At 44.0% G+C, this 23,581-nt stretch overlaps 1 protein-coding gene and 1 long non-coding RNA gene across 2 annotated transcripts in view; one reads left to right on the top strand and one right to left on the bottom strand.

Moving 5' to 3' along the window:
* Nucleotides 1-23,581, bottom strand: part of TRPM3 (transient receptor potential cation channel subfamily M member 3) — a 466,889-nt gene that overhangs the window by 37,057 nt on the left and 406,251 nt on the right. Inside the window, exon 21 of the mRNA XM_029615931.1 lies at nucleotides 1,739-1,913. Coding sequence (XP_029471791.1) covers nucleotides 1,739-1,913 — 175 coding nt within the window. The remainder of the gene's footprint in view (nucleotides 1-1,738; nucleotides 1,914-23,581) is intronic.
* Nucleotides 9,107-10,946, top strand: LOC115097092. Its single transcript, XR_003858204.1, has 3 exons — nucleotides 9,107-9,387; nucleotides 9,742-9,888; nucleotides 10,657-10,946. It is a non-coding gene; the product is annotated as an uncharacterized LOC115097092 (long non-coding RNA).

The raw sequence follows: 23,581 nt of genomic DNA, 5'->3' as shown, positions 1-23,581 counted from the left end.
AATGCTGTCTATTAGGGGTGTGCATTCGGATTGACCGCATTAGTAAAACGCAACTCATATTTTTTTTTTACTTAAAAAATTGATTCGACATAAACGATCGGATTTCCCACATATCAAACATAGATATGTTCGATATGTGGGAAATCGCGATTGTTGAGCCAAAATAAAAATATAAACCCCCTCACCCTCCTTAATCCCCCCCCGACTTACCACAACTCCCTGGTGATCGAGCGAGGAGTGAGGACGTCATTTCTGCAATCCTTGGCGAGAAGCATGTGACGTCGGTGGCACGTCGAGTGACGCGGCGTCACGTGATTCCCGGCTCGTTCGCGCCGGACGGCTCGTTCGGCCCAAAAAGAACTTTTGGCCAGCTTGGGGGGGCCTCCTGACCCCCCCAAGCTGGCCAAAAGTTCTTTTTGGGCCGAACGAGCCGTCCGGCGCGAACGAGCCGGGAATCACGTGACGCCGGCGTCACTCGACGTGCCGCCGACGTCACATGCTTCTCGCCAAGGATTGCAGAAATGGCGTCCTCACTCCTCGCTCCATCACCAGGGAGTTGTGGTAAGTCTGGGGGGGGGGATTAAGGAGGGTGAGGGGGTTTAAATTTTTTTTTTGCACATATGTACATATACCCAACTCATTGGATTTTTTTTATGTCCATATTGGCCGCAAGTGGGACCCCCTTTCGGACATAAAAAATATGAACATAAAATTTTGCTCTGCACATCCCTACTGTCTATGGATAACACCAATCTACTGAAAATTCAAAGCGCCATCTTTTTTTGCATACTCTCTGGGAGCTGATGTTCAAACTTTGCTACTAAGCTATCTTCATTGATGAAGATTGAATGGTGGTACAATGCTATGTCCTCATTATTTTGTTCGAATGTTTCAATCACATCTTCACCTTTTGGCATATTATTCAACACAATTTAAAATGTCCCATGATATAACATTATGGCAGATGTTTTCAGACATAAATTCAAGGTATACAATGTAAGCTCTAATTTCAAAAGTCTTAGGCCTGGATTCACCATTCTATCGCAGAATGGTGAATCCAGCGAAAACGGGGGGCAGGCCTGCGAAAGCCGGCAGCCATCGCACCACTGCAGTATTATCGCTGCTGGCTTTCGCACCCAATGGCGCCACTGTGATAGGTAGTGCTATTGGGCGCACTACTGGCGACGATAACCTGGCTTACCTTATTGTCGCCAGCGAAGACATCAAGGAGTCCACTCCTCGCCGCCCCCGACTCCTCCCCTTGCCGCCCCGACTCTACCCCTAGCAAGCTATCGCACATGAAAAGGGACTCTTCGCGTGCAATAGCGGCTTATTGCACGCGATAAGCTTTACAAAATGACCCCCTTGTTATATATATTTTTTTTATTTAGCAAAACAATGTTTTAAAAATTGGGTCCATATTATTTTCAGATTTAGATTTTCTTGGATTAACAAATGCATATATTTTGAAATGGAGTCAAAATCAAATTCTTGATTTATAAATCAATTCTGAAACATCTTACATTTTTGTTATTCAAGTTATTAAAAAATAAATATATGCTGCATGCGACTGCACATTTTTTTCTTATGTATTTTGTGATTTAGATTTGCTGCTGTATGAGGTTAGTCTTTTTATCTTGAGTTATCCATTGTTGGATATGTACATGATCTGATAAGATATCACCTGATCAAAGTTAGATACCTGAATAGGAAGCTAAAGTATAAAAGACTTGCTTACGGTCTATCTGGTCTGCAAACACTTCCCCATAGATCATCCAATAAGGCATGTAAAAAATATTCTTAGCCAGCCTCCAGGAGGGCTCCTCGGTAGGGAAGAGAATTGCCTGCCTTGCAACCCCAAAGCTCATCAAAACGACCAACATGATAATGACAAAGTACATCATGTCTATCATCTGAAAGAGGAAAAAAAGAAAAAATAGAAACAAAACAATTAATCAGAATTCTTCTGATGCCGACCAGAGCAGAATTGATGCCAGCTTGTTGTCTTGCAGGTAATTCCACAGTTGATATAATTTACAGCTTGGGTTCATTATTTCCCTAAGGCATAACTGTACAAGAAAGGTTAACTCAAGAGAACATTAATGAGGTCAATATTCAGTAAGTTGGTGAGCGAATGAAATTGCCAGGATAACTTTAGACAAATATTCAACGGCACGGGTAACTTTGCCATGCACCGGTCTTTGAATATTGGGGAAATATTGGGGAAAAAAAGTAGTGGGCCAGCAGCACCACAGTCCCCACCCCCTTTCACCCTTTACCTAGGATCAAAAAATGTAGTGCAGGCCGAGCGACCTCCCCCTCTCATCCTATAAAATTTAAAAAAATGAACTCAGCCTACGGCCTACTGATAATTGCACCCCCCTCCCCCCACATACACAAAGATAAAATAGAGTAGAGTGGTCAAGCAGCAATGAATGCCCTCGTGCCCTAACAAGAAAATTTATTGCCAAATCTCCACCCATTACCTACTCCAAACATCCACAAATGTTCAGGAGACCCAGTGGGAGGAAGAGAAGCTATACTGGTGCTTAGTATTCATTTATTCACTTTACTCAGGTGAACAGACCAAGGATTGCTCATTACACTGACATGGAATATAAAAGCAGATACTGTAAGGACTGTAAGGCCCCTCTAGTTTGCCCAAAATACTTCCTGTTATGACTGAAAGAATTATACATACAGTGACTGATGAAAGCTCTGATGCCTGAAAATGGTTTTCCAAGTGATTGCAATATGTATATTTACTTGCATGCTACTGTGTGTTTATGCAGATGTTTTGTAGAGTTTTCACAGGGTTTTTTGAGGTTATGCATGATACCATATAAGCATAATCTGTGGTTCTCAACCTGTACCACTCACTGAGCTACATGAAGAGTGAGCCAGTTCTAAAAGTTCCACATTCTAATGTTTCCTTTGATTAACCTTAACACTTATATACCGATCCGCCCCTTTCACAAAGCCCAGGGACATACGCGCATCCCAGGGCTTGTGCACATCACTAGGCCTATGCAAAATAGGCTCGGCACACGTAGGGCTTTTAAAATCTGCCCCAAATTGTCTCATTTGTTATGTTTCCCTTCAAGTCTTTGGTCCATTAAAGTTGATGGCTGTGCTGTAGGCAAACAAGCAGGGGCAGGTAATTTAGCAAACAACTCTTGCCTGTGTGACATCACAGCCTTCTGGGAGATGAGGCAGGACAAGTTGACATTGAGACTAGACAGAGGGAAAATCACAGTGATGCATCTTTTTAGATGCTTATAGCTGCCATCTGGATCAAGTAATGCTGATGCCCTTCAACTGAAAGGTCTGATCATGTACAAGAAACTGTCTATTTCTTCTCTACTAGTTGGTAGAGAAGGATCTATTTGAGAAACTCTCTCAGAGTTTGAAAACATTTTTTTTAAAGTTGCATTTGGCACTGGTCAATGGCTGTTTCTGATCTTTTCTGCCTCAGTGGTCTTACTCTGACAGAAAGGCAAAGGCAGGAGCACTGTGCTTTTTCTGTTCACTGGGGGAGGGTAGGAGTGTGGGCATTGAAGCAGTGTTTTTGTCTCTGAGTGCCTAGTGCAGTGCAGTGAGGTTAGTGAACTGACAAGTGAAGATTAGGAAGAACCTTGCCAGGCTTCCAGCCTTGTTGGTTCTGTTTAATTTTCTAACCTTTTTTTGTGTGTGCAGAAAAGGAATCAGTGAGCAGTGCACTGCACATCCATACACTGAATATGTGTCTGTTTGTGTGTGTGTGTGTGTGTGTGATAGATGTCTTGGCACACAGAGAAGGGATGGGCATTCGGGAGAAACTAAATAGGAAATGAGACAAAATTTCCTATTTTGTTTTTGGATCTTTTTCAAAATGGAATGAGTTAAATTATGACAAAATTTTGTCAGAATTTACGGTAGTTAAAAAGATCCTTCACCGTGATTTGCTCTCTGATCTCAATGTCAACTTGTCCTGCCTCGGCTCCCAGGAAGATGTGATGTCACACAGGAGAGAGTTGGTTGCTAAGTTACCTGCACCTGTTTGTTTGTTTACAGAACAGTCATCGACTTGAATGTGCCAAAGACTTGAATGGGAAACATAATGAATGAGACAATAATTTTTGGTCCTTGCCATACTTTCCCTATCCCTGATTCATTTCAATTAGCAGGACCCATTATCCCCCTCTTGCATACAGTCTGTAATCTGGGTGTAATCCTAGACTCAGCACTTTCCATAGTCCTTCACATTCTGTCAGTCATTAGATCTTCATTGTTCAAACTAAGGGGGTCATTTATCAAAGTACTATATGGTGTTTTTGCATGCAAAAAATGCCTTTAACGCATGTGAAAATGCCAAAATGCATGGTGTGATGCAAATTAGGAGGAATTCTGGTTTTGCAAATTGTGAAGTCATAACTCACAGTTTTAACTACACCTTTTTAATTTGTGTTAAGCCGTACAATATGGCTTTATCACACTTTGTGATGTTTTCGCATATAGTGTTTTCAGTATTTTAAGCTGCTGAGAGAGAGAGAGAGAGAGAGAGAGAGAGAGTGACTAGCTATAAGGCTTTCATACTAGGTAGGTATTTATACCGCTATATGAGGCCCACCTAGTTACTTGAGGTGAGGTTTAGGTAGTAGTGTACGGGTTAGGGGCCACTTTGACATGCAGAGTGCGACGTACGAACAGAACAATGCACTCTTGTGAAGATTTGATGACCTTCGGAGTGAGGAAACTCACACAAAAATGAGATTTGTGCATTGTTCTCTCAACCTAGCTTGATGTTACCCAGGTAGAGAGTCCATCAACCTAGGTACTTACCGCAAAGTGTGAAAAAGTTATCGCAGTCTGTGGCAATACCTATGCGAAGTTGGATCTGCTTGGGGCCTACAACTCAGTTAGAATCCGTCCCGGGGACGAGTGGAGGACCGCGTTCAATACCTGGGATGGGCATTACGAATACCAAATGGACCGCTACCCTCTCTGTGTGATTGTCTACTTCGACGACATCCTGATCTACTCCCGTGACCTGCCTACACACCGCCAGCATATTCGCCAGGTGCTCCAAATTCTCAGAGAGCACAGCTTATATGCTAAGCTTAAGAAATGAAGCTTTAAAAAACTTCCTTGCCGTTCCTGGGGTATATTGTTTCGGCTGACTGCTTCCAGATGGATCCGGAGAACGTCGCTGCAATTAGAAACTGGCCGCAGCCGAGGGGCCTCAAGGCGCTAGAACGTTTCCTCGGCTTTGCTAACTTTTATCGGCATTTCATCCCCGGCTACTCTTACATAGTGGCTCCTCTGACTGCGCTCACCTGGAAGGGAGCCGATGCGGTGGACTGGCCTGCCCAAGCCTGCCAAGCCTTCGAAGACTTGAAAAGAGCCTTCCTACAAGACACATATCTCCGCCATCCTGATCCCAGTCGGCCATTCGTGGTAGAGGTCGATGCCTCGCGTGTAGCTGTTGGAGCAGTGCTGAGTCAGCACTCCAACACTGGACAGCTTCTCCCGTGTTCCTTTTACTCTAGGAGGTTCTCCCCAGCTGAGAGTAATTATGGAGTCGGCGACAAAGAACTGCTCACCGTGAAATTCGCCCTGGAAGAATGGAGGCATTGGTTGGAGGGAGCCAATCACCCCTTCACCATTTACACAGATCATAAGAATCTCTCTTTCCTATGCCAAGCCCAGCGCCTGAACCCGAGACAAGCCCGGTGGTCTTTGTTCTTTGACCGATTTGACTTCACTCTGCGATATCACCCTGGCTCAAAAAATGTGCGAGCAGACGCCCTGTCTCGAACCACCGAGGTTGAGGAGACCCCTGAGACGCCCCAGTATATTTTGGATCCCAGGAAGTTGTGTTTCGCTGCAACCTCCATGTCTTCCGAAGAAAACACCGTAGTCCCACGCCGCTCTCGAAGGGCCGTCTTGGCATGGGCCCATGAATTCCTCACTGGAGGGCATGCGGACCGTACCGGGATGCTAGACCTCCTCAACCGATTCTATTGGTGGCCTATGGTAAGACAAGATGTTTGTCTCTTCGTCGACTCCTGTCCCACCTGCGCATTGCAAAAACCGCTTGGTGGGAAATCTAGGGGTTTGTTACACACTTTGCCTATTCCGGTGAAGCCCTGGACGCACATCTCCACTGACTTTGTGGTGGATCTCCCAGCTTCAGATGGGAACATGGTCATCTGGGTCGTTGTGGACCGGTTCTCCAAAATGGCACATTTTGTTCCCCTGTCGAAATTGCCTTCAGCGCCCGACTTGGCTAATCTGTTTGTTCAACATGTGTTCCGATTCATGGTCTTCCCCAGGACATTGTATCAGACCGAGGACCACAATTCACCACCCGCTACTGGAAGGCGCTATGTAAACGCTTCAAAGTCCAGTTGAGTCTCTCATTAACCTTCCACCCTCAGAGTAACGGGCAGACCGAACGTACGAACCGGACTCTGAAGACCTTTCTGCGTTCCTTTGTAAACGAAAGACAAGACGATTGGGCCAAACTTCTCCCGTGGGTGGAATTTTCATACAACAACCATACACACTCCGATACAGGACGTTCTCCCTTCTTAGCTGTCTATGGGAAGCAACTTCAGCTACCCTTGCCCTCGCCAGAACCATTGCACTGCCAGCAGTGCAACTCTCTGCCTGCCAGCTACTTGCCCTCTGGACGTCTATCCAAAAGAAGATGCAAAGAGCTGCCCTTGCTGCCAAGAGATGGGCAGTCACCGTCAGCCAGCACCAGTCTACCTCCCCGGGGACTGTGTTTGGCTGAGTACAAAGAATCTACAACTTCGGATTCCTTCCCGCAGACTCACCCCCAGATTCTGTGGACCATTTCGTATTGCCGAGCGTGTAGGAGCCGTTTCCTACCGCTTGCGCTTACCCTCCTCAATGCATGTGCACAATGTCTTCCATGTGTCGCTTTTGAAGCCTCTCATTCTCTCCAGGTACCATCCTCGAGCTCCCGAATCTGCAGATCCTTCCATGCCAGGAGATACCACCTACCAAGTCTGGGAAATTCTAGATGTCAGATTTCATCAACGTCGCTGGGAGTACCTCATCGCCAGGGAGGGTTGTGGATCTGAGTACAACACATGGGAGCCAGCCCGCAATATCCTTGATAAGGACTTACTGAAAGCCTTCCATCAGGACCATCCAGGTAAACCCGGGCCTGCTAAGAGGGGGCGTAAGAGGGGAGGTACTGTTGCGGTCCCAGTTGCGGCAGCCGTGACTAGGCCCTTACCTCCTTGGTCCCGGCTTGTCTCCGAGGGTCTGCGGCCTGTATCGCCGCTGAGAAGCCCTGCCTGGACGCCTTCTCCCTGGGCGCGCACACACGTGCGCAAGCCGCGCTTATGAAGGCTGTTTCCCGCCACTGAAGGCTCCGCCCTATCGATGACATCAGACGCCGCGGCCTATGTAAGGCCGCCACGGAGCCCCAGACTTTTCCTTGCAATGGGGTTCCTTGCGGTTCTCTGTTGCACCGTGTCCCTGAGTGTGCTATTGCGTTAGCGTCTCCGTTCCTGCCTGAGACTTGTTTCGCTCTGTGCCCAAGTCTTGCTCTTGACTGGCTTGCTTGCAGTAACCTGTTCTGCTTCAGTTCCAGTTTGGTTCCAGTAGCCAGCCCTGCTTCAGCTCCTGTCTGGTTCCAGTAGCCAGTCCTGCTTCAGCTCCTGTCTGGTTCCAGTGGCCTGTCCTGCTTCAGCTCCAGTCTGGTTCCAGTAGCCAATTCTGCTTCAGTTCCTGTCCCGTTCCAGTAGCCAGTCCTGCTTCAGCTCCAGTCTGGTTCCAGTAGCCAATCCTGCTTCAGTTCTTGTCTGGTTCCAGTAGCCAGTCCTGCTTCAGTTCCTGTCTGGTTCCAGCAACCAGTCCTGCTTCAGTTCCTGCTTGCTTCAGTCCCAGCCTGCTTCAGTTCCTGCCTGACTCCTGATCCCTGCCTGCCTGCTCCAGCTCCTGTTTCCGTGATCTCCTAAGTCCCAGCGGCCGGGCTCCTACGGGCTCCTCCCGGGGAAGTACCAGCTTCCAGGGTGAAGCTCACGTCCCGCTCCTGCCTGGTATCCGCCTCCCAACCTGTCAATCACTAGAGACTATAGTACACCTCTCCCCAGTCTCTCACAGGTCGGCCCAAGGGTCCACTAAACAGCTCATTCACAACAAGCCGGATAAGACTTAGCAGATTAATTTATAAGGGATATTATTCAGTAGTATAACTATGTCACTAAATATTTCCAAATAAGTCAGTGGTTAAGCCAGATAAGTCTTATCCAGCTAAGCTTAGACCTGTTATTGAGCAGGTCTAACTTATCCAGTTAACATAGCTGGATAAGTTTAAATATTGCTACTTATATTAACCAGATAAGTCACTTTTTCCTGACATGCCTATTTCTCACCCAGAACTTAGCCGGCTAAGTACTTACAGGCTAAGTACTTATCTGGATAAGTAGCAACCACTAAACATGACCAGATATTCAACTGCCACCACTTAGCCGGATAAGTCCTTACTTATCTGGCTAAATGACGCTCAGTATTGACCTCTTAGGATGGTAAGTGCTACTCCATGCCTTCTGTTAAGGGTATTTTTCCTGGAATTTATATATGTCGCCTATACACAGCTCTAGGCGGCCTACGGTCATTGATATATTTATTAAAATAAAACCAAACACAAAACTACTTAAGCAGAGAAATCACATTCTGAGTAACAAAAGGCTTCAAACAGCATTAATTAATTTAATAAATGCCAGCTGAAATAAATGAGCCTTCTATAACTTCATGGAGGTTTTTGTACGGTCTTACATGTACAAGGCCATAATGTAATTTTGTATGAGTACATGTATATACTGTACTTTTGTAGAAAACACCGTAAGGGCTGAATCCACACCTTTCTCCTGGATGTAAATCACTCCCATCATGGCTCTACACTTTAAAACTTAACTTGGCCTAAACTCTGTTTTTTCAAGCATGTAAGAGTCACCATTACATGACGGAAAGGTTTAAATCTGGCCCTGGAACACACTAAAGAATAATGTAAGGGTTTGCATGATTTTATTTTTGTACAGATTAATTTAAAGCAGCATTGCTTCCTAACCACAGATAATTAAAAGTTTCGCTCAGGGAGGGGAGAAGAAAAATGACCACCAGGCTAATTTTCTCTACAGTACTGCCATATTGAAACTCCAGAGTTTTAAATGAATTAACAGGGAGTTGAAAAAAATAACCCGCAGTGCCTCAGTCTGTCTTTAGGTCTCTTTTCTTCCTGCATGTCTCAACTGTCGACTGAGTGCATCAGCCGTACACGATCGGCAAAGAAATGAAGAAGAGGAGAGATGTAGAAGATAAGAAGGAAATTAAGGCCCCGCCAGTGGTAGTAACGACTGATCCGTGCAGGTACTCCTATGAAGAAACGTTAACTTTAGGTTAAAAACAGAGGTTACTCCATGTCTTCATTTCCATCCTCTAGCCTCTAGGGTTCCTCTGTGTTTGTCTCATGTCCTTTTGAATTTCATTATCGTTCTTGTCTTCACCACCTCTTCTGGGAGGGCATTCCATGCATCCACCACCCTTTCCGTGAAGATATATTTCCTGACATTGTTCCTGAGTTTTCCTCCTTTCAGATTCATATCATGACACCTATTTTTACAATTTTCTTTCCAAAAGAATAGATTTGATTTTTGTGCATCATTAATTCCTTTCAGGTATTTGAACCTGTATCATATCTCCCTTGTTTCTCCTCTCTTCCAGAGTATACATATTTAGGTCCTCCAGTTTCCTCTGATATGCCTTCTGGCGCAAACTCCACACCATGTTGGTTACCTCTGTGTAGGCCGCTTCCATCCTGTCTTTATAATTTTTGAGATACGGTCTCTAGAACTAAACACAATACTCCAGGTGAGACCTCACCAATGACCTGTTCAGGGGCATTATCAGATATTACAGTGTCACACAAGAGACATTATAAGAACATAAGATTTGCCATACTGGGTCAGACCAAAAATAGGCGCGCCGGTGCGCAGGGGTTTTAAAATCCGCCCCTACATGTACAGCAGAATAGATCTAAAGAAGGGACCTAAGTGGTCTCAAAAGCTCAAATACAACGACATATTTATAAACTTAGGAATGAGGAGCTAGGGTAAATTATATCAATTTTAGGTGTATCAATTCTGCATTGGTGGGGGTGTAATGTGTGCAGAGTGGCAGTTACTATCCTTAACTAAAGGCACAAGTGGGGGGAGGGTAATGCCCATGGAGTGGCAGGCATTACCCTTAACAGAAGGCATGGAGGATAGCGTGAACAGAGCAGCTGTTGCTATCGGTAACAGAAGATATGGGAGTAACGTGAACAGAGTGGCTGTTACAACTTGTAACAGAAGGCACTGAGGGTAATTGCACAGAGCGGCAATTACTACCAAAAGCAACTTGATGGGCAGACTTGGTGGACCATTGGTCTTTATCTGCTGTCAATTATTATGTTACTATGTAGCATGCTAAAAGTACTTCCAATGCAGGAATGATATTAATGCACCAAAAATGTGCATTAAAATATGCTAATTTGATTCTACTTTCCATATTAATGCATGAAAATGACCTACGTATGGAATTGCTTACAATGTAAGAAAACGCACTCAAATTAACACACTTTTTTACTTTACCTCTTAGCATTGATTTTTTGGTACAGCCCTAGTGGGAAGTCAGTGGAAGTTGAAAAAAACAGCCACCCACAGACCCCAAGTTGGGGAACCCTGCACTCAGAAACTCCAAATCCTCAACTCCTGCATCAGGGAATACCAGGTGAGAGAATCCAGGAACTGGAAGACTCACGTTCAGGACCCCTGCTCCCAGGAACCTCACGTCTGGGATTCATGTACCCTGGAGACTCAACTCTGGAAGTCCCATACCTGGGAACAGCTGGGCCAGGACCCCCAAACCCCCATACCTAGTGGACTCAAGATCAGGACTCCTGAATATTAAAACATTTAATAAACAAGTGTTGTGGCTCACAAACTGTTTAACTCAAAAAGGACTTACAATTTATCAATAATTTATGCTCTGAGGGAATCTTGATTTATTTGTGGGGGCTGGACATAGGGTGGCAATTTGTGTTAACCTCATTTTAATATTAATGTGCTACTTTGTTTGCATTTGCATGTGACACAGCTCATTAATATTTTCATAACCTTAGGGGTACATTTTTAAAGGCGCACATTTAGTCTCTTGTATGATCTTTATCCTGTTGGACTCTATACCCTCCCAGACATAAAGTGCCACACCCCCACTGTACAGGGACCTGGATAGGACAAATCAACACTGTCACCCTTGCCTAACTCTGCCACCTGTCTATCTAATACATCACATACACCAATCAATGTGCCGTGGAGGAGGTTTTGCTATCATTTTACATCCCTCAGTGCCTCTTGATCTTGTTGCTATCTAACAAATAGGCAAATCTGACTGCCTAGTTCTATTAATTCCAAGATAACAAAGGAATTAAACTTGTCCTGATCTACCAACCACCCGACATTCAGATTCCTTTCTCAAACTCTCAGAATTCTTCTGTGATATGGACCACAAACTCATAGTTCTAGGAGACTTCACCACACAGAGACTCTTCCCAATGGCAATGTTGCTACCTTCTGATGGCAACATGGATGATCTTGGATATAGTTAATCAAGGTTCCCACTCACAAACACAGTCATTCTCTAGACCTAATATTTCCTTCTGCAAAATTCAATACTGAACCCCAGTACTATACAAGAAGACCCTATCCACAGGATGTAAACTGGAGAATCCCTTCTGCGGAATCTAACTGTAGTAGAGAGAGATAGTGGATGCCCTGCAAGTGGCTCTGTTCAAACAAATGGTAATGGAGCCTACGAGGGTGGGAGCTATACTTGGTTTAGTGCTCACTAATGGAGATAATTTATTTATTTATTTATTTATTTATTTATTTATTTATTTAACACTTTTATATACCGATATTCATGTAGAAAATTACATATCACTTCGGTTTACAGTATAACAATAACTGGCATGTAAGAATGCTTTACATTTAACAGGGATAAAATAACTTGGAGCAATGAAACAGGGACAAAACAACAATAAATAATAGGCTCTATTGAGGGGCCAGAGAATAACTGACTAAAGTTCTAAGAGCGTATGAATTAACTGAGGGTAAGGGTGAAAGGAGCATAGTTAGCTTGATCATCTGCGGAGTTGGAGTGCTAATCTAAGAGCTTGTCTGTTAGCATGTAGGGTGAAGTACTAGAAAGATCATCAGCATAAATGAAAAGCTTGTTCGAACAGCCAAGTTTTGAGTCTCTTTTTGAAGGTAATTGTGCATTGTTCTAGCCGGAGCTCTGGTGGTAGAGAGTTCCATTGTGCAGGGTCCGCAGTGAACAGGGCTCGTTTTCTTAAAGAAGTTTTAATGGGTGGAGCAATGAGAGTATTTCTATAAGCGGATCTCACCGGTCTGGAGGGTAAATGTGGTCGAAACGGGATAATGAGCTCAAGTGGAATGAGATTGTAAATGGTTTTGTGTATGATTGTTAGTACTTTGTATAGGATTCTGAACTTAATTGGGAGCCAATGCAGGTTCATTAGTATGGGAGTAATATGATCTCTTTTGTTGGTCTTAGTCAAAATCCTGGCTGAGGCGTTTTGCAGCATCTGTAAGGGTTTAATGGAGTTCGCTGGAAGGCCGAGTAGCAGTGAATTGCAATAGTCGGTTTTTGAAAAGATAATTGCTTGAAGAACTGACCGGAAGTCTTGGAAGTGGAGGAGCAGTCTCAGCCGTTTTAGAACTTGTAATTTATAAAAGCCTTCCTTTGCGGTATTATTGATGAATCTTTTTAGATTCAATTGGTTGTCCATTAAGACTCCGAGATTTCTAACTTGAGGGGAGAAGGATGGATGCCTTGTGGGGAGCGTGTTGGAAACTGCATTGTTGCCGTCCTGTGAGACGAGGAGTAGTTCCGTTTTTTTGGTATTAAGGATTAAATTAAGGCTTGTGAGGAGGTTGTTGATATCTCGAAGGCAGTTGTTCCAGAAGCCTAGGGTTTTTTGTAGTGATTCCGTAACTGGAATGAATACTTGTACGTCGTCTGCGTATATGTAATACATTAGATTTAGTTTGGAGAGGAGTTGGCAAAGAGGTAAAAGATATATGTTGAAGAGGGTAGGGGATAAGGAGGAGCCTTGAGGAACACCCAGTGAGGCACAGACGGGGTGTGATTCTTTATTGTTGATCTTGACTTTGTAGAATCTGTTTTGGAGGAATGACTTGAACCATCTGTGGGCAGTGCCTTTGATACCGATGTCAGTTAGGCGATCCAAGAGTATTGAGTGGTTCACCGTATCGAAGGCGGCTGATAAATCAAGGAGAATGAGAAGACAGGGTTGTTTTTTATCAAAGTTCAAAAGTATGGTGTCTGTTAGTGAGATTAAGAGAGTTTCAGTGCTTTGAGCTTTACGGAAGCCGAACTGCGAGTGGGCTAGGATTTTGTTGTCATCTAAATAATCCGAGAGTTGCTTGTTGACTATTTTTTCTAAGATTTTGGAGATGAAGGGGAGGTTAGCTATAGGGCGGAAGTTGGCCGGGTCGTCTGGGGATAGGTTGGGTTTTTTTTAGAAGTGGTTTTAGAATTGCAAGTTTCAGGGGGTCTGGAACTATGCCTTGCGATAATGAAGAATTAATGATCTCTGCAATTGGTTTGGCGACAGTTTTTGAAATGGAGATGAGTAGGTTAGAAGGGATCGCATCCGTGGAGTGCGAGGCAGGTTTTAGCTTCTTTAGAACTGTTTCAATCTCTAAGGAGGAAGTCAGTTCAAAGTTTTCCAGGCTTGAGGTCTGTTGGATATATGTAGAGTAAGAGGGAGGAGAAAGAGGATCAATATCGGTTTTTACAGGTGTGATCAGGTCGGTGATTTTTTTCTTGAAGTAGATGGCGAGTTCTGAGGCTTCGCTAGCCACTTGATCATCCGGAATGGTCGTGGGGGAAGATTTGGTAAGTGACGAGACTAGTGAGAATAACGCTTTCGGGTCGAAAATGAAGTGGTGGATTTTCCATCAGAAGAAATCTCTTTTAGTTCGGAGAATGGATATCCTGTAGCGGTGCATGAGAGATTTATATGCCTCCTGGTTTGTTGCTGATGGAGTTTTTCGCCATCGGTGTTCACTGTTTCTGAGCTCTTGTTTGAGGGTTTTTAGTTGTGGGGTGTACCAAGGTTTCCTGTTGTAGGCGTTCAGATGAAGGGTTTTTGTGGTTAATGGACAGGTTGTGTCTGCTACTTCCTTGGTGATCTTGATCCAGGGAGATGAAGCTGACTCAGCATCAGAGAGGTCCAGTTGGTCTAAGGCTGTGGATAGGTGCGAGCTGAGGATGTCTGGGTTGCATAGTTTCCTGAATTGGATCGTAGTTTTTTGTCTCGGTAGGGGGATGGGTTGGAGGTTCCTCAAAGTTGTGGAAATCAACCTGTGGTCCGACCAAGGGACCGGAGAGCATGTCGTAGCTGTAGAGGGGGTGAGGCTTTCATTTATGAAGATTAAGTCTAGAGTATGTCCTGCTTTGTGTGTCGGACCTTTAATGATTTGCCTGAATCCCATATATTTAAGCGTGGAGAGAAATGTTTCACAACTGGAAGATTGAGGAGTTGTGTCCACGTGGAGGTTGAAGTCTCCCATAATTATAACAGGGGTATCTGTGTTGATGTGCTTGGCTATGAGTTCAATTAAAGGAGACGGGTCAGATTCCAGGCTTCCTGGCGGGGCATATGTGAGGCAGATTTGTAAGTGTTTAGATTTGAAAACTGCAAATTCTAGAGAGGTTGAGGAGTTTGCGAGCTGTAGGCCTAGACCTAGTTCTTTTTTTGCAGCTAGTAGCAGGCCGCCGCCTCTTTTTTTATTTCTAGGGATAGAGAAGACGTTATAGGCAAGTGTGGGGAGTTGGTTAATTAATGCTGTGTCTTCGGGTTTCAGCCAGGTTTCGGTAATAGCGCAGAGGTCTGGTTTTGCTTCCATTAGATAGTCGTGGAGGAGGTGAGTTTTTTTCGACAGAGATTGTGCATTAAGGAGGGTTAACGAGAGTAGCGTGAGGCCCAAAAGTTGGTTTAGTGGTGAAGTCATGATTGGAATAAGTCTTTTTTGCAGAATGTTGGGTGTATCTTGGAATTTTAAGAGGTTTCTCCGATGGTTGAAGATGATCGGGATAGCGAGCGTGGGCATGCTGAATATTGTGAAGGGGGGAAAATATTTCTTGAGTTGCTGTGGAGTGCAGAGGTGGAAAAGAGCACCAGAAGGGGTGAGAGGTAAGGAGTGCAGGTGATCCTGGTAAGAAGGGAGCTGGGCACTCGGGTAAGGGACGGGTATCTGTGAATTGTACTCACTGATTCAAATGGAAAGAAAAGAAAAAAGATGTTTTTTATTTTCTTGTCTCTAATGTCCGGGTGGGTGCCCACCTCAGCACCAGTGATCATCAAACAGTATGGTTTTCATATCACTAATATGATACGGAGAAGTTGCACAAAGGTCAGGGTTTTGTGTTTCAAAACACGGACTTTGTTGAAATGGGAAAGTACCTGGAGGAAGAACTAGAAGGATGGGAGAAAATGAGAGGTGTAGAACAACAGTGGGCCAACCTAAAAGGAGCAATTACTGAAGTGACTAATAAATATGTTAGAAAAGTAAAGAAAAGCAAGAAAAGAATGAAACCTATCTGGTTCACAAAGGAGGTGGCTGATAAAATAAAAGATAAAAGAACAGCATTTAGGGAATATAAAAGATCCCAAAGGGAGGATCACAAGGAAGAATATCTGGTAAAACTGAGGGAGATGAAGAAAGTAATCAAGAAAGCAAAAAGTCAAGTGGAAGAAAGGATTGCCAAGAGGTAAAGCAGGGTGACAAAACATTTTTTAGATACATCAGTGAAAGGACAAAAGTCCAAAGTGGTATAGTGAAATTGAAAGGTGAAAAGGATCAATGGGTGGAGACAGATGAAGAAATGGCAGAAATATTAAACGAATACTTCAGTTCGGTGTTCACTAAAGAAGACCCTGGAGAACGACGGTCGCTAGTTAACAAGAAACTGGAGGGGAGTGGAATGGATGAAACTCCGTTTATGGAAGAGAACGTATGGGAAGAGCTAGGAAAACTGAAAGTGGACAAAGCCATGGGGCCTGATGAGGTTCATCCCAGGATACTGAGGGAGTTCAGAGATGCGCTGGCGGCTGCGCTGCGTGACCTGTTCAATAGATTCTTGGAAATGGGAGTGGTGCCGAGTGATTGGAGAAGAGCGGCGGTGGTCCCTCTTCACAAGAGTGGGAGCAGAGAGGAGGCTGGAAACTACAGGCCAGTTAGCCTCACCTCGGTGGTGGGGAAAAGTATTGGAGTCACTGCTGAAGGAAAGAATAGTGAACTATCTACAAGCAACAGAATTGCTGGACCAAAGGCAGCATGGTTTCACCAAGGGAAGGTCCTGTCACATGAATCTGATAGACTTTTTTGATTGGGTGACTAGGGAATTAGATCGAGGAAGAGCGCTCGATGTCATCTATTTGGATTTCAGCAAAGCTTTTGATACGGTCCCGCACAGGCTTGTGAATAAAATGAGAAGCTTGGAAGTGAGTGCCAAGGTGGTGACCTGGACAGCAAACTGGTTGAAGGACAGAAGACAATGTGTGATGGTAAATGGAACTTAGTCGGAAGAGAAAGTGGTGATGAGCGGAGTGCCGCAAGGGTCGGTGTTGGGACTAGTCCTGTTTAATATCTTCGTGAGCGACATCGCAGACAGGATAGAAGGTAAGGTTTGTCTATTTGCGTATGATACTAAGATCTGCAACAGAGTGGACACGCCTGAAGGAGTGGAGAGAATGAGACAGGATTTAAGGAAGCTGGAAGACTGGTCAAAGATATGGCAGCTGAGATTCAATGCCAAGAAGTGCAGAGTCATGCATATGGGATGTGGAAATCCGAAAGAAATGTATTCGATGGGGGGTGAAAGGCTGATGTGCACAGAGCAGGAAAGAGATCTTGGGGTGATAGTGTCTAACGATCTGAAGTTGGCAAAACAATGTGAAAATGCAATAGCTAAAGCCAGAAGAATGCTGGGCTGCATAGAGAGAGGAATATTGAGTAAGAAAAGGGAAGTGATTATCCCCTTGTACAGGTCCTTGGTGAGGCCTCACCTGGAGTACTGTGCTCAGTTTTGGAGACCGTATCTTCGAAGGGATAGAGACATGAATGGAGGCGGTCCAGAGAAGGGTGACCAAAAAGGTGGATGATCTTCATCAAATGACTTATGATGAGAGATTGAAGAACCTAAATATGTATACCCTGGAGGAAAAGAGGAGCAGGGGTGATATGATACAGACTTTCAGATACTTGAAAGGTTTTAATAATCCAAAGTCAATCAGCAGAACCAGTGGTCACGATTTAAAACTCCAGGGAGGAAGACTCAGAACCAATGTCAGGAAGTATTTCTTCATGGAGAGGGTGGTGGATGCCTGGAACGCCCTTCCGGAGGAAGTGGTGAAGACCAAAACTGTGAAGGATTTCAAAGGGGCGAAGGATAAATACTATGGATCCATAAAGTCTTGAGGATGTGAATGAGGAGAAGAGGCATGGGGGAGGCTTGCGGGAATGTCAGCTACTACCTGGTGATTAATACCCTTATTCAATAAATATACACACGGTTAATGCGACTCCAACATTGCTCTATGCTTCAATGGCAAGCGGAAATGTGGGAAAAAGGATTTTCAGTCGCAAATAAGCGTGGGAGTAGCTTGCTTGTTGCGGCGGTTACTACCCCAACCAAATAAGCCTGATACTTCACTTTCAATGTATATCCAGTGTAGCTCTCTGCTTCAATGGCAGGGAAGACAACTATCAACAAGGACTGAATTGCATAGTCTGGGTAAACAAATATGCGTGGGAGTAGCTTGCTTGTTGCGGCGGTTACTACCCCTAACCAATTCAGATTGATACTTCAATTTGATGCAGCTCCAGCACTGCTCTCTACATCAGTGGTGGGGGTGGAAGGAAATTAGAACCAAAAAGTTACCAATAAGGGCCCTGACCTCAGCGGTCAAAGTAACAGATAAGTATGAGAAAAATAAGTATGAAAGCTTGCTGGGCAGACTGGATGGGCCGTTTGGTCTTCTTCTGCCGTCATTTCTATGTTTCTATGTTTATCTCAGGGTCAGATCACTACCTACCGGTAGTGCAAGCCACCATTCCTATCCCATAAAAAACTGACTTTGACACCTGCTTAAACCTCCCTCCAGGAACCTATCATCCATCATAAGCATAAATATAAGGCAACTCCTCAACATATCAAAAACGCTAACTCCCTCTGACCCAGCACCTTAGCTCCACTTAAAATCAGCCCTACTGGGCCTCCTAGGAACTCTCCATAGTTCCATGAGGGTCTTTGCCTTTTCAAGCAAAAATCCCATCAACTTGAATGTACATGGTGGAAATATTAAAAAAAACCTTCATAACTGCATCGAACATGCAAAAAAATATAAAACAGCCATTTGACAGGCTAAAATTGTCTACATTTCCAAATAACTGGAGCTCTTTATGAACCATGCAGGAAAACTATTCAAACATGTACAAACCATATTTAAGACCACAGAAGACCATACTGTAGAAGACTTTGCTAAATTTGTCAATGAAAAAATCCGAGCAATGTGTTTCTCCTTTGACACCTCTCCCTTCTACTCACCTTCCTTAACAACCTCATCCTTTGTTCTCATAGGAACACACCAACTCTCTTTATACCACACCACCCTGTCAGACGTCAGAGCCATTATCTCTGAAGAAGTAGAAAACATCATTTACAGAATTAGCCAATTCACCAGCCTGCTAGATCTCATTTTTCCCAGGTTCATCCACAGCCTAAAACAAGATCTAGCCCCATAGTTATCCAATATAATCAATGGCATCTTATCTCAAAACTTCCTTCCTGACACACTTACAAATCAAACCTATCCTGGGGAAACCTGGCTCTGACCCCCAAATAATCAATCATTACCATCTAGCCTCTAGGCATCCAAACTAGTAGAAAAGGTAGCCTACCACAAATTCCTTGAATTCTTCAAAGAGGCCAACATTTTGTACCGCCACCAATCTGACTTCAGGAAAGGATGCAGAACTGAATCCATCCTTTTAGACATTACATATGGGATTCATCTAAATGCAGACCAAGATGGTGACTCCATCCTAATCCTACTGGATCTTTCCACAAAACCTTCCTCTTCAACAGAACGCAAACTGTCATGTAGGCCAGCAAATCATCCACCCTCTAAAACCTCACATATAGAGTACTGTAGGGCTTGGTTCTCTCCCTGATTCTCTTCAATATCTACATTCATCCAATCTGCGACACTCAATCCTTCTACATCAGTTGTTACCTGTTGGCAGATGACATCTAACTTTGCATTAAAATAAGATCCAACCAAGTTTCTCCCATCGCCAACCTTAAGAACTGTCTTATGGCAGTAGCCCAATGGCTCAGAAACCATAAACTCAAATTTAACCCCTCCATATCTGAACTTCTTTGGCTTAGCTGCCAAAGACACAGACTGGAATCTCTACCTTCTCTATTGGGAATCCTCCTTTAGCTCAAAGAATTGCTACAAAGCTTAGGGGTTGAACTCAACCCAAATTTTATGATGGAATCCCACATCTCTAAAGTAGTGAGACTTTCCTTTATGTACATTCGTTAGGTAAGGCACAACAACCTTAATCAGCATAACCTGGCTACTATCATTTATGCACTAATTATCAGTTGCTTAGACTATTGCAACTCCTTACTATTTATTTATTTATTTATTTATTTAGATATTTATTTAGACAGTTTTATATACCGTTGTATAGACAAAGTCCATCTCTACGGTTCACAGTTTCAATAATAAGACAAGAAACAGAAATACAGTTTCTTATAACTATAAATATAACAATAAGTTTAAAACTATAAAAGAGCATAACTATAAATTATGAAACTAAAAACTTACTACAAGATTAAGAAAAACAAAATATATAAGATCAAATAAAATCAAAGTAAAACAGATAAAAACAAAAATAAAAATCCTGCTCAAAGGCTAAAAGAATGCCTTCAGATACCATTGATCTGAATAGTATCTCCCTGACCAGCTTGAAATGGCTACAACTCATACAAAACACAGTGGTAGGATCTTGGTAGGGGTCAAACCATTGGACCACATATGGCCCATCCTATATAGACTGCACTAGCTTCCAACTGAAACGAGGATAACATTGAAAGTCTTCTGCTTCACCTTCAAATGAGTGAACAAACAGGCTCTGGAGTATCTCTCTCATCTCCTTGCCATCTACAACCTTTCAAGAGAACTCCTATCTTCACAAAAGGCCCTTCTTGAGGGCCTTCAGCTGCTATGCCCCCAAGATCTGGAATGAGTTTCCAGTACCCATTCGCCTGGAACCATGCTGTCTCACTTTACAGAAAAAAAGCAAAGGCATGGCTGTTCAAACATGAATCCCTTTAGTCTGTTCATTAATAAGCCTTCCTTCAGTCTGTTTCTTTTAGTCTATTAAAATTGACTAATTCCTGGAAAAAAGAGGAATATCAAAGGTTCACAACTAACTAACTAACTAAATAAATGCATACATACTTAAATAAATCTCTTCCTCTACTCTTTTGCATCACATGGGTACAAGAGTTTTATTAACTCCATTGGGGAGTGGAATACCTTCATAAACACTCCCTATCACTCTACATCACGACAGGGATAGGGTCTGGTTGAGACCCCGGACACACACAGAGCACTCAGGTCAGCTGAGGCCAACAGGCTAGTAAGGGGCAGAATTAGGTACCCCTTTTCAGATTGGATGACCATGGAAAATACTATTGACAAATAATACTTATTGCATTTTGGTAATGCTCTATAATAATGAACACCATAGTTACATTTTGTGGCATCAGCAGCAAAGATTTTTCCATTTGTTATTCATACAATAACTTGTAAGTGATTTTTCCAAGTAATCTAAAAGCTTGCAAAAAAAAAGAACTCATGCCTCACGAGATGTTTTTTTTATATCTAAAACACTATGGCAAACAATGTCCTTGGACTCAAACTTTAGGAATACCACAAACAGCTAAAAATACACATCTGGAAAATACTACAGCTGTGACTAAGTAGGATCAAATTTCCAACACAGAGATCTGTCAGACTGTTGAATTCAGCAGGAGATTTTGTTTTTGTCTGGTGAACAGCTCTAATAATTCACAGCTTTATTACAGTTGGATGACATAAGCTCCTCTCAAATTATGTTACCTTCCACCAGAAAAGAAGACAAGCCCTAGGAGCTGTACACCTGTATCCACTTCTATTATTAGTAGTTAATAATCAGGTCAGTTAATGGTAAATAGCTTACCAAAGTTGCCTCAGTTAATGCTAGTGGTGGACTATCACAGTCTAATCATTGGGACTGTACCCAGATACATAGTTGTACAGGGTCAGATTTAAGTTTTAGGCACAAGGAGGGCCAAAAACAAGGGGGCAAAAGACCTTCAAGCCAGTTTTCTGGCAAATCTTTATAAAGGAATTTATTTCTTGCAGCTTTTGAAAGGAAAAAAAGAATCCCTAGAAGCAATTATGTGGAAATGACTCTAGGGCTTTTGCCCTAAAATGTTGAATTTATAAGAATCAAGCCTAAAAGTCAGACAATGGGGAGCAGAAGATCAACACAGACTCACTTTCCTGCGGTAGAAAATAGAAATTTCAGAAAGCACATTGACAAATGTTTCCAACTTTTATATTACTTTATAAAAAAGAGTTCCGGCACCATTTTTAAAGATGGCGCTGGCTGTCCAGTGCTCCTACCATGTGACAGGGGCCGGCCAATGGCATGGATACCCTGTCACTTGGTAAGGGCAAAGGGCCATCGGCGCCATTTTTATTAGTGGCAGCCGATAGCCCGAGAGCGGGAGATCGCTCCCGGGGCCCACTGGACCACCAGGTAATTTTAAAATGTTTTTGGAGGGGGGGTCGGGAGGGTGGTGGAGGCTAAGGGAACGGTTTTAAAGGGTCGGGGTGGGGTTTATCAGCCGACAGCCCGAGCACGAGAGAATGCTCCCGGGACTCCCGCTGGACCACCAGGTAATTTTAAAACGTTTTTTTTTTTGGGGGGGGGGGGGGTCAGGAGGGTGGTGGAGGCTAAGGGAGCAGTTTTAAAGGGTCAGGGTGGGTTTTTAGGTTGTGTCCTAACTTCTGTTAGTGTGCACTAACCCGATTAACGATTTTTTCACGATAAATCGGTGGAATTTCTATTGTATTGCACTCTTTAACAATTAATGATGATTTAAAAAATATCGGACGATATTTTAAATCGTCAAAAAATGATTCACATCCCTAGAAACATTAATGTTGACACCTAGGAAAGATTTAGGGAACATGGCCCATATTATGAAGGTCAGGAAGACTATTGAGCATATGAAATATGCAAGCTCCAAACATCTTAAGTCAGCTTTTTATGTTCGTACATTCCAAATGAGGACGGACAGGCACAGTGTTTGAGGTCAAGCCCTCGAAGGGACATAAGGCCTGGACGAACAGGCACAGCATTCGAGGATAGAGGTCAAACCCTTGTAGGGACATAAGGCCTGGACGGACAGGCACAGCATTCAAGGATAAAGGTCAAGCCCACGTAGGGACATAAGGCCTGGACGGACAGGCAGGCACAGCATTCGAGGACAGAGGTCAAGCCCTTGTATGGACATAAGGCCTGGATGGACAGGCAGGCACAGCATTCGAGGACAGAGGTCAAGCCCTTGTAGGGACTTAAGGCCTGGACGAACAGGCACAGCATTCGAGGACAGAGGTCAAACCCTTGTAGGGACTTAAGGCCTGGACGGACAGGCACAACATTCAAGGACAGAGGACAAGCCCATGAAGGGACATAAGGCCTGGATGGATGGACAGGCAGGCACAGCATTTGAGGATAGAGGTCAAGCCCTTGTAGGGACTTAAGGCCTGGACGAACAAGCACAGCATTCGAGGACAGAGGTCAAGCCCAGCACAGTATTCGAGGACAGATGTCAAGCCCACATAGGGTTATAAGGTCTGGACAGACAGGCACAGCATTCAAGGACAGAGGTCAAACCCTTGTAGGACATAAGGCCTGGACGGACAGGCAAGCACAGCATTCGAGGACAGAGGTCAAGTCCTTGTAGGGTCTTAAGGCCTGGACGAACATGCACAGCATTCGAAGAAAGAGGTCAAATACTTGTATGGACGTAAGGTCTGGACGGACAGGCACAGCATTCGAGGACAGAGGTCAAACCCTTGTAGGGACTTAAGGCTTGGATGGACAGGCACAGCATTCGAGGAGAGAGGTCAAGCCCTTGTAGGGACATAAGATCTGGACGGAGAGGCACAGCATTCGAGGATAGGGGTCAAACCCTTGTAGGGACTTAAGGCCTGGACGAACAGGCACAGCATTCGAGGACAGTGGTCAAGCCCACGTAGGGCGTAAGGCCTGGACAGACAGGCACAGCATTCGAGGACAGAGGTCAAACCCTTGTAGGGACATAAGGCCTGGATGGACAG

Source organism: Rhinatrema bivittatum, chromosome 1 (assembly GCF_901001135.1).
Source record: "Rhinatrema bivittatum chromosome 1, aRhiBiv1.1, whole genome shotgun sequence".
Lineage (NCBI taxonomy): Eukaryota > Metazoa > Chordata > Amphibia > Gymnophiona > Rhinatrematidae > Rhinatrema > Rhinatrema bivittatum.
Note: the sequence above shows the minus strand (reverse complement) of the source record. Positions and strands in the feature narration are given on the sequence as shown.